Source organism: Mastacembelus armatus, chromosome 22, assembly GCF_900324485.2.
Source record: "Mastacembelus armatus chromosome 22, fMasArm1.2, whole genome shotgun sequence".
Taxonomy (NCBI): Eukaryota; Metazoa; Chordata; class Actinopteri; order Synbranchiformes; family Mastacembelidae; genus Mastacembelus; species Mastacembelus armatus.
In genome coordinates this window covers 8981843-8996396 of record NC_046654.1, presented here as the reverse complement: position 1 = coordinate 8996396, position 14554 = coordinate 8981843, and the positions used below count along the sequence as shown (strand labels likewise).

Below are 14554 nucleotides of genomic sequence, written 5' to 3'. Positions count from 1 at the left end.
CGTCCACAGAAACGTCAGAAAATCATACGCGATGTTTAAGCACAGGGTTTCAGCAGATGACCAGGGCTGTGAAAAACCTTTTAATCCCCATAATCAAATCGGCATTTGTGCCTGAGAGGCTAAACTCAGGGTGATGATTTCGTAACGAGGCTGCAGTGAAGTCATTGGTTTTCGCAAAACTGGCGGGGCATTGTGAAGTTGACTGAGGATTGGCAGCTAAAGCAACAGACGTTTAGCTGCTGTCTGGCGTCATTTGGTGAAACGACACGATCAGACACATAAATGACCACAAGAACATTATTGTGCATGTACCAGATGAAGTGAAAAGGTTGTTCATTTGTTAGGTTGTACTCGTTCGGCAGCGCTAAGCTAAAGACGCGCTATATTGGCATTTACTGACGTTAGCTAGCTAGGTTAGCAAAGAGCGCACTGAAGATGAGCTCTTCACGGGAGATAAAACGTAAGTATTATTTTACTTTCAGCTGCGTGTGCGTTGGCAGTCATTGTCTGTTTGACGCGTTTGCTGTGTTGATAGTTAAAGGTGTAAGTTAACTGAATGTGCTTGTTCTGCAGAGCTGCAGAAAGCAAAGACCAAAGCCCAGAACAATAACAACTTGAAAGAGGAAGCTAGCATCTGCAACCAGCTAGGGGAGCTGCTGTCCAGAGGTGGTAAGTAGTTTGATAGGGACAGAAACCTGTGCAAACATCTTTATAATATTAAATATTAGGGATCGGACCGTTGCCCCCGGTGGCTGTTCCACCGCTGTATGAATGTGTGAGCGAGTGGGTGAATGGACAAATAGTGTAAAAGTGCTTTAAGTACACTTGAGTGTAGAAAAGCGCTACACAAGTATAAGACCATTCCTCACTGGTCCTTGTATATCTCAGGCAATTATGAGGCTGCCATCAGGGAACATCAGCAAGAGCTGGCTCTCTCAGAGGTGCTCAATGATGTGATTGGACGAGCTGTCGCCAGTCGTAAGATAGGAGAGTGCTATGCTGAGATGGGAAACATCGAGGCTGCATTAAAAGTGAGTAGTTTGTACCTTTTGTTTCAAACACTTCCTAAAATGCCATTTTGTCTTCTAACCTTTTGTACTAGGTTGTTGACAATAAACAACATTTTTTGAGCTCATGAGTTTGGATATGTTAATTCTGTGGAGGAACATCTTACAATCCCTCAAAGCATTCTCTGTATTTTTCTTTTCCAGCACCAGAGACATCACCTGGACCTGGCTCGATCTGTCAGAGATCACGCTGAGGAGCAAAGGGCACTGGCTACCATTGGTCGAACCTACCTCTTCTGTTATGAATCAGATCAGTCAAGAAACAGTTTAGAGCAAGCAGAAGATGCCTTCATGAAGAGCCTGGTCATTGTGAATGATCGTCTAGAAGGTGTGTTGTGTCTGCAGCCTTGTGTGTATCTTCTGGAATTTGTAGAGAATATAATTTTGTAGTTTTTAATTACTCGTTTGACTTAATATTTTTCATTTCCTAAACTCCAGGGACAGTACCAGAGCGGGAGATTAGCGAGATGAAGGCTCGACTGTTCCTCAATCTTGGTCTTGTCTATGATCACTTGGGGGAGCCCAAAAGATGCAGCGAGTTTATTCGACGGAGTGTCTTTATTGCTGAGTATGAGCATCCTCAACTCAACTAATTCCTCATAATGTAAAAACTCTGGTAGGGAGATAGCAAAGACCTTACAACAAGGACTTTCCGAAGGAGTTATTTAGTTACATAAAACCACTTACGCTTACGTAACGTACAACAGTTTATAATTAATTTTTATCCCTGAAGGAAGAGCCAGCTGCTGGAGGATCTCTACCGTGCAAACTTCAATCTGGGCAACATCTTCTTCCGCAATGGTCAACACTCCAATGCTGTGCGCTGCCTAGAACAGGCCAAAGACTGTGCCAGAAAGATCAAAGACAAGTTCAGTGAGAGCGAGTGCTTTCACTGCATTGGCAAAGTATGTACCAATTCATCAGAACGTTATAGCACCGATAGTTCATTGAAATAAGCTACTTCTCCCATTTTGATTGCTGAGGCGCTGCATTTTGGAATTTGTGCATTGTGACATTTGTCCACAGGTGCAGCTCTCTCTGGGTGATTTTGTAGCAGCTAGACGATCTTTGAAGAAAGCTCTCTTATTGGGTTCTCAACAGCCTCTGGACAGGCAGGCAGTGAAGAAAGCTTTCAAGAATGGTGACAGGATTTATTATTTTATGTTATTTATTGTTATTCTGTGTTTAAGATGGATGAGTTGATGATTTTTTTTTTTTTTATAGCGGACAAAGGCTGTAAATTAGAGGAAGAGTTGGGGGAAGATCAGGGTAAAACATTGAGCTCCCATCAGTCTGTGGAGCTGACAGAGCAGCTGGGGGACCTCTACTGCAAAGTTGGCTGCTATTGCAAAGCTCTGGATGCCTATCAGGCTCAGGTGGGAAACATTATGAAGATTTAACAAAGTGTATTTTATCTGTATTGATTCCATGGTGTGTTTGAATAATATACCATTCATCTGTCTTGTCAATGTTGTTTAGCTAAGGCACGCTGAGGCATTGGGAAAACCTGCCAGGGAACTGGCTGTTATCCATGTGTCCCTGGCTGCAACCTACACAGACTTGAGACAGCACAGCAAAGCAGTGGAGCACTACAGACAGGAGCTAGCTTTACGGCAAGGAAGCTCCACTGAGGTACACATGTACAATCAGCATCTTTACCCAGCATTATGCTATTTAAATGGCCATTCTCTGGCTACATAGTAATTGATTATTAGTTTATTACATCTATGAATCAGTAAAATGCCAAAAAGGATTTATTTTGTTAGGAGTAATAAATTTTGATAGTTTTTTTTTTTGTGTGTGTGTGTTTGTTTCAGGAGTGTAGCACGTGGCTGAACATTGCAACCGCTCAGGAGGAGAGCGGCTGTGCCTTTGAGGATATAGACAGCAGCTACAGTACGGCCTTAAGCTGCGCTCAGAAGTCTAGGAAGGCCAGACTACAGGTGAGGTGGTATGAGCTGTTGAAATTTCTGAAAATACTGGAAATGAATTGGATCTTGCATACTGAACATTTTTGAAGAATAATACGCTGAAAGAAGTCTGAAGTTTTTCTCACTTTCTCTCCTACAGAAACGTGTGTTAAGGCTCTGGCTGTTGTCCCAGAGACGAAGTGGCTCATCTAATGCTGATGACACTGACGCAAGGCTGCGGGAGCTGTGTGCTGCTGAGGGCTGGAGTCCAGATGGGAGTGATGGTGAGGAGGATGAAGAGGAGGAGATGGACAACAGTGAACCTCTGGATGACAGTGACATCGTACTCTCAGACTCAGGTAGATAGACTGTCTGCTCTGCACTTTCCAACAGGGAAAAGGCATTCTGCCCTTTGACATCTTAAGGCAAATGGATTCCAGTATTTTTTCAACACTTACTTTGTCTCTTAAAACCTTTTGAATTATTTTTAGATGATGATCTAGAGGGTTATGACAAGATGGTATCAGGACGGAGGAAGACAGGAAGAGTAAGTCATATATCAGTTATCGCTTTGTACAAGCAGTCATCACATCTTTGTAATTCATGCCTCGCATCTGCGGTGTCTTACCATCTGTCCTTTCTTCCTGTTGTAGTGGAACAAGAGGAATGAGAAGGGCGAGACGTCACTGCACAGAGCATGTATAGATGGAAATCTAAAGCAGGTCCAATATCTGGTGGATCAGGTGAGGAAAAACAAGATTTCTTATTTTGTTTTAATGACATATTGTGTTTTGTTTGTTTTTCTCATTGATTGATTGATTCATTTATGTTTTGGAAAGCAAAACACAAATAAATAACTAATCTTTTCCTGCTCATGTACTGTATATGTCAGGGTCACCCAGTGAACCCCAGAGACTACTGTGGCTGGACTCCCCTGCATGAGGCTTGCAACCATGGTCACTATGGTAACAGATCTAATATTAACTGTCTGAAACCTTGTTTAAAAGTTACGTCCTAAAAATAAAAAGAGAAACTTCTCCAGCCTCGCTCTAACCCTTTGGTTCTCTTTGACTCATCCAGACGTTGTGGCTTTGCTGTTGGAGCGTGGTGCTAACATCAACGACGCTGGTGGTCCCTTATGTGAAGGAGTGACGCCTCTCCATGATGCCCTCACTTGTGGCAATTTCAAAGTTGCAAGACTCTTGGTGGAACGTGGGGCTTCTGTGACAATACGCAACTCCAAGGTATGTGTGTTGGTAATGTGTTTAACCAAATCACCATCTGTAACACAATCTGACATCACACAGGGACACTGATTAACATCAACTTCATCTTTATAAAAGTCCTGGCTTTGGATCACATTTTAGATACCAGTAATAATCAGGAGACATGTTTTCAAAATGCCAATCATCTCTTTGGAGCTTTTAAACTGAACATTAGCTGATCAAGCCAATATGCAAAGATATTTGTAACACTTTAGGCAAGCTCAACGATCGCTGTTTATGAAAACACATATAAGACACGAAGAGATGCCTGATAAGACCTAAAATACATGTTTGATGATGCCTAAATGACCATATGCAAACTCAGACATTAGTGCTTCAAATGGGACTCAAATTAGCGGTGTTTGAAGTATTGGAATCACCACCTCAGAGATTTATTTTACCTTTCAGGGTGACACGGCCCTGGACACCCTGCGTCAGTGGCAGAGGATGTACAGCAGAGAACTGGACCAGGACGCTAAGCAAGAGTCTGTTGCTACAGAGAGGCTGCTGAGGATGGCACTAGCAGGGGGATGTGAGGCTTTTTCATCATGACACTTGTTGGCTGCAGTTTTCCATTTAAATATCCTTTCACACATGTTTTTTTTTTTTTTTTTAATCCCCCCCCCCCCCACACACTTCTCTCAATCTTAAATAGTGCCTGTTGCTCCTGCCCCAGCCAAACCTTTTGATGCACTTCAGGACAGCCAGCTGTTTGATGCTGAGAACTCAGAGCCACTAGCATCCTCTGGAGGGGGCTGTTCCTCTAGCCAAGGCCGGTCTCAAAACTCAGAGGTGAAGGGAGTCCTTGCCAGCCCTAAACGGTGGCAGAGGAACATCTCACAACAGCGGCACAGAGCCAGAGGAACAGATTCTGCTGTTTTGTATGGGGTAATGTCTGGTGAATGCTCTGTATTTGTGTGAAAATAATAGTACTCTTACTTTAAAAAATGCTACTTAATTTCTTCCTTCAAAAGCTTTGGATTCATTTAGGTTGTACAAAGTGAGTTGGTACGTTGATTTGTATGTATATGTAATTCTTAGAATACCAGCAGCTGTTCAGACGACAGCGACTCTGACCACCCTGTCAGTCCTCTCCGTCCTGTCCGTCCAAGACATAGTTTACCAGCAGCCCCAAGTCAAAAGGAAGTTCCCCTGACCATCCCTAACTCAGGTCGAGAAAGCAACAGAGAAGCCCCTCCGCCCTTAGTATTTGCACGAGAGGAGTACCACAATGCCATTCGAAGTTTGGGCAGCACCAAAACTCTTCTCCAGGGTCTGTCACAGCCACAGTTCTCCAGCACTCCTGCAGTTTCATCCAGCAACAAATCGGCTCTGGTTTCTGAAGAGGAGTATCTGGCTGATGATTGGCTGATAGACGATTTGGGGGAAATTCAGCCCAAGAAGAAGAGAAGGATTCGAGTAGAAGAAAACGGTTTTAGAGGCGAGGACACTAATTCATTGTCAGCAGCTAGAAGTCAGAACAGGCAATTTAACGTGGACACAACTGGCAGAGGTAATGTTTTTTTTTTGTTTTTGTTTTTGTTTTTTTTTTAAATTTGATTTTATTTATTTATTTTTCTTCCTAACTTCTTTGCTTTTTTGCTTTCATTGTGTGCATCTTCTGTCAGGTTCTGCAGTGCCCTCGTCCTCCAGCAGGAGTCTCTCTCTGAAAAAGAACAGCTCTTTGAAGCCTCACCAGGTCAAAATGACTCAGATGCCTGGGATGGTCAGGTTGGGCAGACGGGAGGTCAGCAGGTCACACAGCCCCACTCTTACAGATGATGACAACATCGGACCTGAGACACCTCGACAAATATACATGCAGGTCAGAAGAGTTGTTTTATCAGTGGTTTATTTCTGAGAAATCATAGATGGAGTTGTTTGTAGAAAAATGCCCATAAAACATTTTAATTTTGCATGAACAAAAGTTTTCTAACTATAAAAGGACTCAAGTTCAAATGAGTTGATGTTAAAAATGAGACAATTTGGAACATCATTATCAACAGTCTGTCGTCAATCTAATTCAACATTAGACAGTGATGAGTCAATTTAGTTGTTGTTGAAACGAATTGACTCAAATGTGTCATCATGTTGGAGGCTGCAGTTTATTATATTATATTATTGTTTATTATATTTGGCTGTTAATTTTTTTTTACCTTACTAAAATGTTGGCAACATTAAATTAGTTTAATTTGTAATAATAGTCAAGAAAATGAATACAAATGTGCACTTCTATTTTGTGACTACTCAACAGTGTCACTTCCATATTTGGAATATTTTTCCTTATCTGAAGGTCAGATTGTTTTGCATATGTATAATTTCTTTTAGACACCTGCTCAAACATTGGTTGCCCCCATACCCACATCACTGCCTCCACCAATCAGAATGAGGGTCAGAGTTCAGGAAAATGTTTTCCTCATCCCAGTTCCACAGAGGTTGGTTCATCCATGAATGAATGGATGTTTTTTACATTTAAGATGCTGCTGTAGCATGAGGGCTTATCCCTTTCTCTTTTTTTTTTTTTTTTTTTTACACTATGTGATGTTAACATAAAACTTTGACTTAATACCTTTTTTTCTTTTTTTGGATATTTCTATCAATACTCCCTCATCTTCAACCCACTGTGTTCCAGTGAGGCCGACTCCTGCACTGTGTCTTGGCTGTGTGAGCAGGCGGCTCAGAGGTACTACCAGAAATGCGGCCTCCTTCCACAGCTCTCACTGCAGAAGGAAGGTGCTCTTCTCTCCCCACAGGACCTGCTATTGGCTGTCTTGCACACCAATGAAGAGGTGAGGGTATTATTAATATCTAACACAAAGGCCGTTTTAAGATCACTTTCCTTTAAGATCACCCATACATAGATACTTTTTTTTTTGTTACCTTGCAGGTTTTGGCTGAAGTGTGCTCCTGGGATCTCCCTCCTCTTCCTGAACGCTACAAGAAAGCCTGTCACAGCCTGGGAGTGGGTGAGAAACAACACCCATTTACTTACAATACACATTTTGATAATAGTTATAAAGCATGTATCTTTATCACCCTGCAGATGAGAACAAGCGAATCACCCGGCTGTGTGAGGTGCAGGATGGAAGCTCCACTGTATCTCTGTGTGGCCTGAGCTTGGCCCCCTCTTCGCTTAACCCACTGCTTCGTGCCCTAAAACTTCAAGCTGGTCTCACCGAGCTGCGAATTTCTGGCAACCGCCTGGACGATGACCTTCTTCCTGATCTGGTGGCCACAGCAATCACCATGCCACGACTCCGACTGCTGGACATTTCTGCTAATCACATCACAGGGGAAGGGCTGGAGAAGGCAGTAAATGCTTTAAAGGGACAGAGTCATCCTGCATTTCCGGTAAAGAGTCTGTTTCTTTTTATTTCACCTGCTGTCGTCAGTGTTTCTACTGTGTTTTATGCAGCTGGGCAGATTTTGGTGAAAATTTGGTCCCATACCCAACTTACCGCATCTCTATGGAGATCTCGGTGCGGTTGTTTTAATCCGAACCCAAAAGTGATTACTGTGTTCACACCACACAAAACAAACCGCACCAAGAGGGGAAATGAACTAGAATTCGATTTAAACGGACTAACACCTTTAGGTGTGAAAGTATTAGTGAGATGAAATTTCTGCCACCACCGAGAACTCATAGCAGAACAGTGTTTTTAATTGCTATTTTAGCAAGATACTATCAGGAAATGGATGCATCACAATCCCAAATGATTAAACCATTTGTAAGACTACCACTGAGTGGCTATAAAGACGTTTTTTTCTGGTTGGGTGAACTGAAGTGTCCAACAGTATTGTGTGGGGGGCAAATGTTTTATTGTTTTCTTTATACTGCAGTTTGGTGAGTCACCTTGTTTATCGTTACTACTCACTAAAACCATACCCCCACCCCATGTTTTGTGTTGCAGTGTCACAAACCATAGTGTCACAAACCACATTGTTGTGACAACCGTTTCACACATCCTGCATATTTTTCCATTACGTCTGAGAATGACAGCCATGTTAAAATATTTTCTTCTTGTACATGTCGCTGTTTGTGATGGTTTCCTCTCATAGTGCCTGGAAGAACTTGACTTCAGTATGAACCCGCTGGGTGACGGTGTGTCAGAGTCCCTGTCCTGTCTCCTGTCTTCCTGCCCTTTGTTAGCCAGGCTGTCTCTGCAGGCCTGTGGCTTCACTGCTCGTTTCCTGCAGCAGCATCGACTGCTGTTTGCCAGTGCTCTGACAGGTAACAGCCCAAAACCTAGAGTCAGTGGGTGAGTTTTCTTTACAGATTAACCAAGATGCCACCAGAGAAGGGGTGTTATAAAGAAATGACTAAAGTTGTTTGCAGTAAATGTCTTAAGTTACTATGAGCAGAATTAAAGCCTTAAAAAGCAGGTATTAACCTAATACTTGTATTTCAGTTACTGCTGAGTATAAATGATGTAGCGTTTTGGATAAAAAGTGGTATTCATGTTAAAGTTAAATACTTGAGACTTTAAATCTTATTTAGCTTTTTTTTTGTTTGTTTTAATAAGTAAATAAAAAATGAACATCTTTTGATCTTTCAGGCACAGGCCACCTTAAATCAGTCAGTCTTTCCCACAATGCACTGGGCTCTACTGGCTTTGAGCTGGTGTTGAAGACTCTGCCTCTTCACTGTCTCACACACTTGGACCTGTCTGCTGTCCGCAGGGGTCCTGCCGACTTGCCAACACTAGAACACCTCACCACAGTCCTGGCACAGGTACAAAGACATACATGCGGTTTATAATGTCCAAATATTATTGATGTGCTGATTGAGTGTATGTTGTGGCAGTAAAGTATAGTGCAGACAAATTTGTCTTCCCTCATAGGACGACTGTTCACTGACCCACCTGAGTCTGGCCGCAAACGGGCTGACTGACAGCAGCGTAGCCACCTTGGCCAGGTGTGTGTGTTTCTGAGTCATTTGTGTGTGACACCTGCATGATTCATGACTATAGTGTAATGATGTGTTCTCAGCACACTGTCAAAGGTCTTTGTGTTTGTGATCAAACTGACACATGTTCAGAATTATGCTGTTAATGAGGCTTTTAAATTGCTTTACTTGTTCATTGTGGTGAGATTTCCTTACATTAACACAAAACCCAGGCATCTTTTCCCTTTTAAAATGAATTCTTCAAATTTTAGATTTGTCTTGGTTTGGTCTTTTCCACCAGGTGCCTGCCTTCATGTCCGTCTCTGGTGAGTTTAAACTTGTCAGGAAACCCATCTATCACATCAGCAGGACTTCTCAGCATCCTGACCTCTCTCAGAGAGGCGTCTCGACCTTTGACCCTGCTGAACCTCCAAGGTATGTACTGCGTGTGTATATGTATGGATCAAAAGTTTAATTTTAAGTATGTTTTTGTGCTTTTGTAATATTTTTTCAATCATAGAATAGTCACAAAAATGACTATAATAGATCAACTTTTTAAACTGCTTGGATAAAAACTATTTATGAAGTGAATCTTATACAAGGTTTTAACTGACTCAGGTTGTCAAGTGTCAGGCCCCTGGGACAGTATGGATGTGGATGGTTTATCACAGCTGGTGAAGGAGCTGTGCCTTTGCTCTCAGTGGTTGAACAAACTGGACAGGCAGGTCTTAAAGCAGAGCTGGAATAACAGTCAGTCAAATGGACGCTTCATTGACCGAAACAACAAGTGTCTGCTCGCTGCTGCAGCCTCCTCATGAAGTCAGAAAATGAACTGTGCTTCGTGGAGGACGGCAGATCTTTCAGTGAAACAGAATTATGACTCGTGTGAAATCTGTTGCTGACTTGTTTCATTTAGTCACAGACACACAACTTTTGTAATGAAGAGTCCTTTTAGGTTTTGTTCAGTTTGCAGTATGAGCTTGAGGCTGCACATTTAAACCCTCACAAGGATCTACCTGCACTAAAAAACAACCAGTGGGGAAAAAAAAGGCTCATATTTTGTACCCCTTATTTATCTGTATGTGTTTGTCTTCTCATCGTAGTGAAATATTGTATGATTTGATTTAAAATCTAATTAAAGTGAATTGACAGTGTAATTACTGTTGAACTAATGCATCAGTAGTCTGTCCTTTTTCCAGGATGTGGCTAATACCTTTTTTGACATTGTAGAGTCTGACAAAGTTGTCACACAATTTGAAATGCAAACATTTATTGATATGAATGTTCTGTGGTATATATGATAAATAACCACAGAGAACTGGGACTTTTCATTACAAGCATTGCAAAGTACATCAAGACATATGAGGTTGTGCAACACAAAGCGTATGCAGTGACAGAGAGAAAGCTGAAAGAGATCTACTTGTCATCAGCGTGTGGTTAGAGACAACCACAAAAGTACTTTCATTTTAATTTATGGACGCAATGTCAGTCATCTTCATTAAATAAAATTTGTGGATCTTTGTGTCTTGGATAAAAGAGCAGGTCCAACAACTCCTTTTGCCTAAAGAAAGCACATAGTAAAGAGAATAAAATGTTAAATGTTTGGAAGGAAAAAAACATTTATCCCTGAGTCAGATGCTATTTCCTGAGCACAGCCTGATACAACAGTCCTGCAATGAATCCGTCCTTTATGAAGGTGATTATATTCAGTTTCTGTTAAAAATGTCAGAGGTGCTGATACAACTTATTGATCACTGGGGTCTCAATTTGTGGTTCATCAATTTCCACTGAGTTATAATGAGTTGTTTCTAATATTTAACCTGCCCACATTGATATAAATATGTCATACAAAAGACTAAGTACTTCTTACTATAATGCAATGCAAGGCAACAGCATAAATAACTTCTGCCTCCAAAATGATCTTAAATTTATACAATAAAAGTTGAAAAGAAGATAAATATAGAAATAAAAACAGTTAAACTCTTCCAGTGAAATATATGAAGTATCATGAAATGGTAAGAGTGAAAATCCTTCCACCCTTGGGTCAGTACAACAATATGACAGTGGACTGGTAACTCACTTGCAGGCTCCAGTGTTGACACAGATTGTTTTCACATCGTCAGTGGTGGTCAGCTCCTCGATTAGTTCTCCCAGGTGTGTCTTCACAAATTTGCGGCACAAAGATTTTAAAAGGCCGATTTGGTCGCAGACGGAACTCAATTTTGATTTAATGTCCTGCAAGAGTAAAAATGGCATTACTACTCCTCCTGAGATGCTCTGTCCTGTTTGCTATGTTTTCAGGCTTTCAGGCGTGTTATTTTACCTCCACAGTGCAGTTTCTAGTGAGTTTCTTGACCTTGTTTAAAGCCCACTTGCAGGCCCAGCACAGACCTGGAAACTGCAAACAAAAGTAACACATGATTATTACACTGAGTGACGGAACGAGTCATAAAAGTTATACTTTGTGTTAGAGAAATAAACAGCATACATAGTAAACAACTAATATATGATTTAAAATACAATGTTTTATACTGTAATGTAACTATAAGCATGTCCTTAGGCATTATTAGAGTATTAAGTGAAATCTTTAACTAGTAACTAACTGGTGATTGAAAATATAATGATTAAAAACAGTTGTAATCACATAAAATCAATAAAAGCATCAATATCAATTATTAAATATTTTGAAATGTCTGCCAACAACTACATGTTTAAGTGCTTAAAATGGAGGGATACCCTTATTTTTATGAGGATATTTGACATATTTCAGTGGTTCTGCACTTCGATAAGATAAAAATATGTGAGTTTGATTAAAGTTTGAACAAGCTGAATGAGCTTTCAAAAATAATCCTGAATTTGAGTAGATAAACTTTGTTTTTTCTCCTTCTCTGTACAATTATTTAACTCATGACTCCTTAGGTTTATCTTGTGAAAACTAGATGGGGCCTGAACCCAAGGTTGGAAACTAAATTACCTAATTGTATAAATTAATTAACAGTGCAGTCACCCAGACCCAATACAGCAGCTAAATGCTACCTAAGTACTGATGAATCACTATATTGTCAGTAACGGGCAAATACTTTGAGTAGATTCTGCTTCAGTACTTCAGTAATTTCAGACCCACGTTACCTTGCCAGCCTCCATAGAAATTTCCACATCCACCTGCTCCTCATCATCAATGCTGATCTCCAAGCTTCTCGCTTGGACTGTCCAGACTGTGACAAATACACATCGTTTGAGTACATTTACAAAATAAAGACAGTGTTTTACCATGGAAAACATGGAAGGCTGCAAACAGAGAACAGAGCCTCACCTGAACATGTCACAAGCAAGCACACAAGAAGGACTGAAGATGCTTTCATTGTGGGCAGCAAGCTGTGTCTGTGTGTGTGTGTGTGTGAGACAGAGAGGAAATGTGAATCTGCTAAGAGACCACTGTTTATATATGATAGAGGTGGGGGGCTGCACACCACTTCTGAAAATTTCAAGAGGTGACAGTTCAACCCACAAGCTGCAACTGGCTACAATAGGAACTTTCAGGTGGTTTTGTGGAGACCAACTTCACAAAGGTTGTTCACACCACCTGCTCATCTAATGACCTTGTCATGTTTTCCAGCCAGCACATTTAGTCAGTTTCATGAGAGGGAACAGTGCACTGGGGCCACGTCTTATGGCTTGTAACACAATTGTTAACCATCTAAATATGACAACACTGACAATTGTGCAGAAGAAGAATTGTTGTACTGTACGGTTCTGAATTATTCATATTTTCAGTATTTTACAGACAAAAATGATAAGACAAAGCAAGTCGGGATAAAATCACTTTATTAGATTTATTAATTTTTTCAGTATTAACATTTTCTTCTTTATTCATCTATGAAGAGTAGAACCAAACATGTATCAGTAACATGTAAATCCCAGTGAGAACAAATTTGGATTTATTTAAAGAGCTTCAGAAGGTTTGAATGAGCTGCTTTATTATCTCTGACCTACTGCTGCCCAACATCTGCTTCACCGTGGACACAGCAGAATATTTTATAGCTTTTTATGTTTTTAATTGAAAATATCATGATGTAATATCATATGATGTAAAAATCATTAGGCTGTGTCAGACTCTCACCTCCTTTTCATGGTGATCTTTTACTAAGAGAGAAAAATTTCCTTCTCCGGTTTGGTCATGCAAAGACTTCTACAACTCAACTGCTGCTGAAACAAAATAATATTTAAAAAAAAAACATAAATTACAGTTTCATGACAAATAAAATCACCTATTTTGCTTTTCACATTTTGCCAAAACAGGCCCTAGTGCATTATCTTTATATATTTTGTGCCTGGTCTACCTGCAGTCACTGGTTTTTATTCATTAGTCATTGCTTTTTAAAGTTGGAAGTACTTGTAGTGTCTTCATGTGCTTTTGAGCAGCACAGTGAAAAATTCAGCTGCAACAGTGTTGGATTGTTAGCGAAACATCACCTAATGCAGCTCTGCAGCACTGACAGACAAAAGTCACCATATATGTTACCAAGAAACCAGTTAACTCTTTGCACACAGCTTCCTTCCTTCATCTAAACTGATTGATTTAAAGTGCAAAATTAAATAAAGCATTCAAATAAACCAGCCCAAGATGCAATACTTGAATTCCCTTGTTTTTTTTTTGGGGGGTTTTTTTGTGTCCATGTCCACACCCTGATAATTAGATAAATATCTGAAGTTACATTAGTTACATTACAGTATAAAACATTGTATTTTAAATCATATATTAGTTTTCTTCACATGTGCCGTTCTATGCACCGTCTACTGTTTCAATAGTCATGTCATTGTGGGCCATCACCAAAACATTAACACAGGAATTTTAAGAACTGACTTTGTTCTGTAGTTTTTTTTTAAATGGCTTTCTGAGGTTAAACTCTGACAATCACACACAGACCACAAATTGCAAGATATCTTCTTCCTGGTTCTCACTGTCACAGTCAGTTCATATGCGCACACTTTAGATTTTGCATTGTATCTCTGGTCTCACACAATTCTCTTTCTTCCCATTTTTAACTGTATTAACATGTATATGTATTTTTTCTTCATTAGTTTAGCAGCTGTGGCACTAAACCAACACAGTGATACAGATAAACGGGTCTTGCGGTTTTTTTTGTAAACCAACAGGGGGGGCTGCAGTCAAGTACGTGGCGTTCTGCAGTGATGGCCTGGTGTGTGAGAGACCCACAGAGAAATGGGGAGACACTGAAATAGCAATTGTCTCTGTCCTATAGTTGGGCTGTGCCTCCAGCAACAATTAAAACTTGTGAGCAGCTGCTTAATGGATCTGCTGAAGCCTCTGAGTCTGCAGTGAGACAGTTTCTCTGTTGATAGACTGCCAGGTGTGCCGACTGCCTGGTCAGGTGGAGAGTTAGATCATGAAGGTGAATCAAGAAG

At 40.6% G+C, this 14554-nt stretch overlaps 2 protein-coding genes across 2 annotated transcripts; one reads left to right on the top strand and one right to left on the bottom strand.

The window, feature by feature from the left end:
• Positions 1-25: 25 nt before the first annotated feature.
• On the top strand, positions 26-10166 carry tonsl (tonsoku-like, DNA repair protein). The gene is made up of 28 exons (XM_026308604.1): positions 26-460; positions 574-669; positions 889-1031; positions 1212-1395; positions 1506-1635; positions 1801-1972; positions 2094-2208; positions 2292-2443; positions 2547-2699; positions 2885-3010; positions 3138-3336; positions 3469-3524; positions 3631-3720; positions 3870-3942; positions 4058-4221; positions 4651-4774; positions 4898-5130; positions 5284-5755; positions 5871-6067; positions 6571-6677; positions 6875-7031; positions 7130-7208; positions 7286-7593; positions 8302-8473; positions 8799-8974; positions 9084-9157; positions 9429-9562; positions 9746-10166. Exons 1-28 carry the CDS (start codon positions 436-438, stop codon positions 9943-9945), a joined length of 4311 nt encoding a protein of 1436 aa, XP_026164389.1. The 5' UTR covers positions 26-435; the 3' UTR covers positions 9946-10166.
• Positions 10167-10380: 214 nt separating this feature from the next.
• LOC113131418 (antimicrobial peptide NK-lysin-like) lies at positions 10381-12531 on the bottom strand. The gene is made up of 5 exons (XM_026308619.1): positions 12441-12531; positions 12257-12342; positions 11451-11525; positions 11208-11362; positions 10381-10688 (listed from the first exon to the last, which is right to left on the bottom strand). Exons 1-5 carry the CDS (start codon positions 12487-12489, stop codon positions 10613-10615), a joined length of 441 nt encoding a protein of 146 aa, XP_026164404.1. The 5' UTR covers positions 12490-12531; the 3' UTR covers positions 10381-10612.
• Between the last annotated feature and the right edge of the window lie 2023 nt (positions 12532-14554).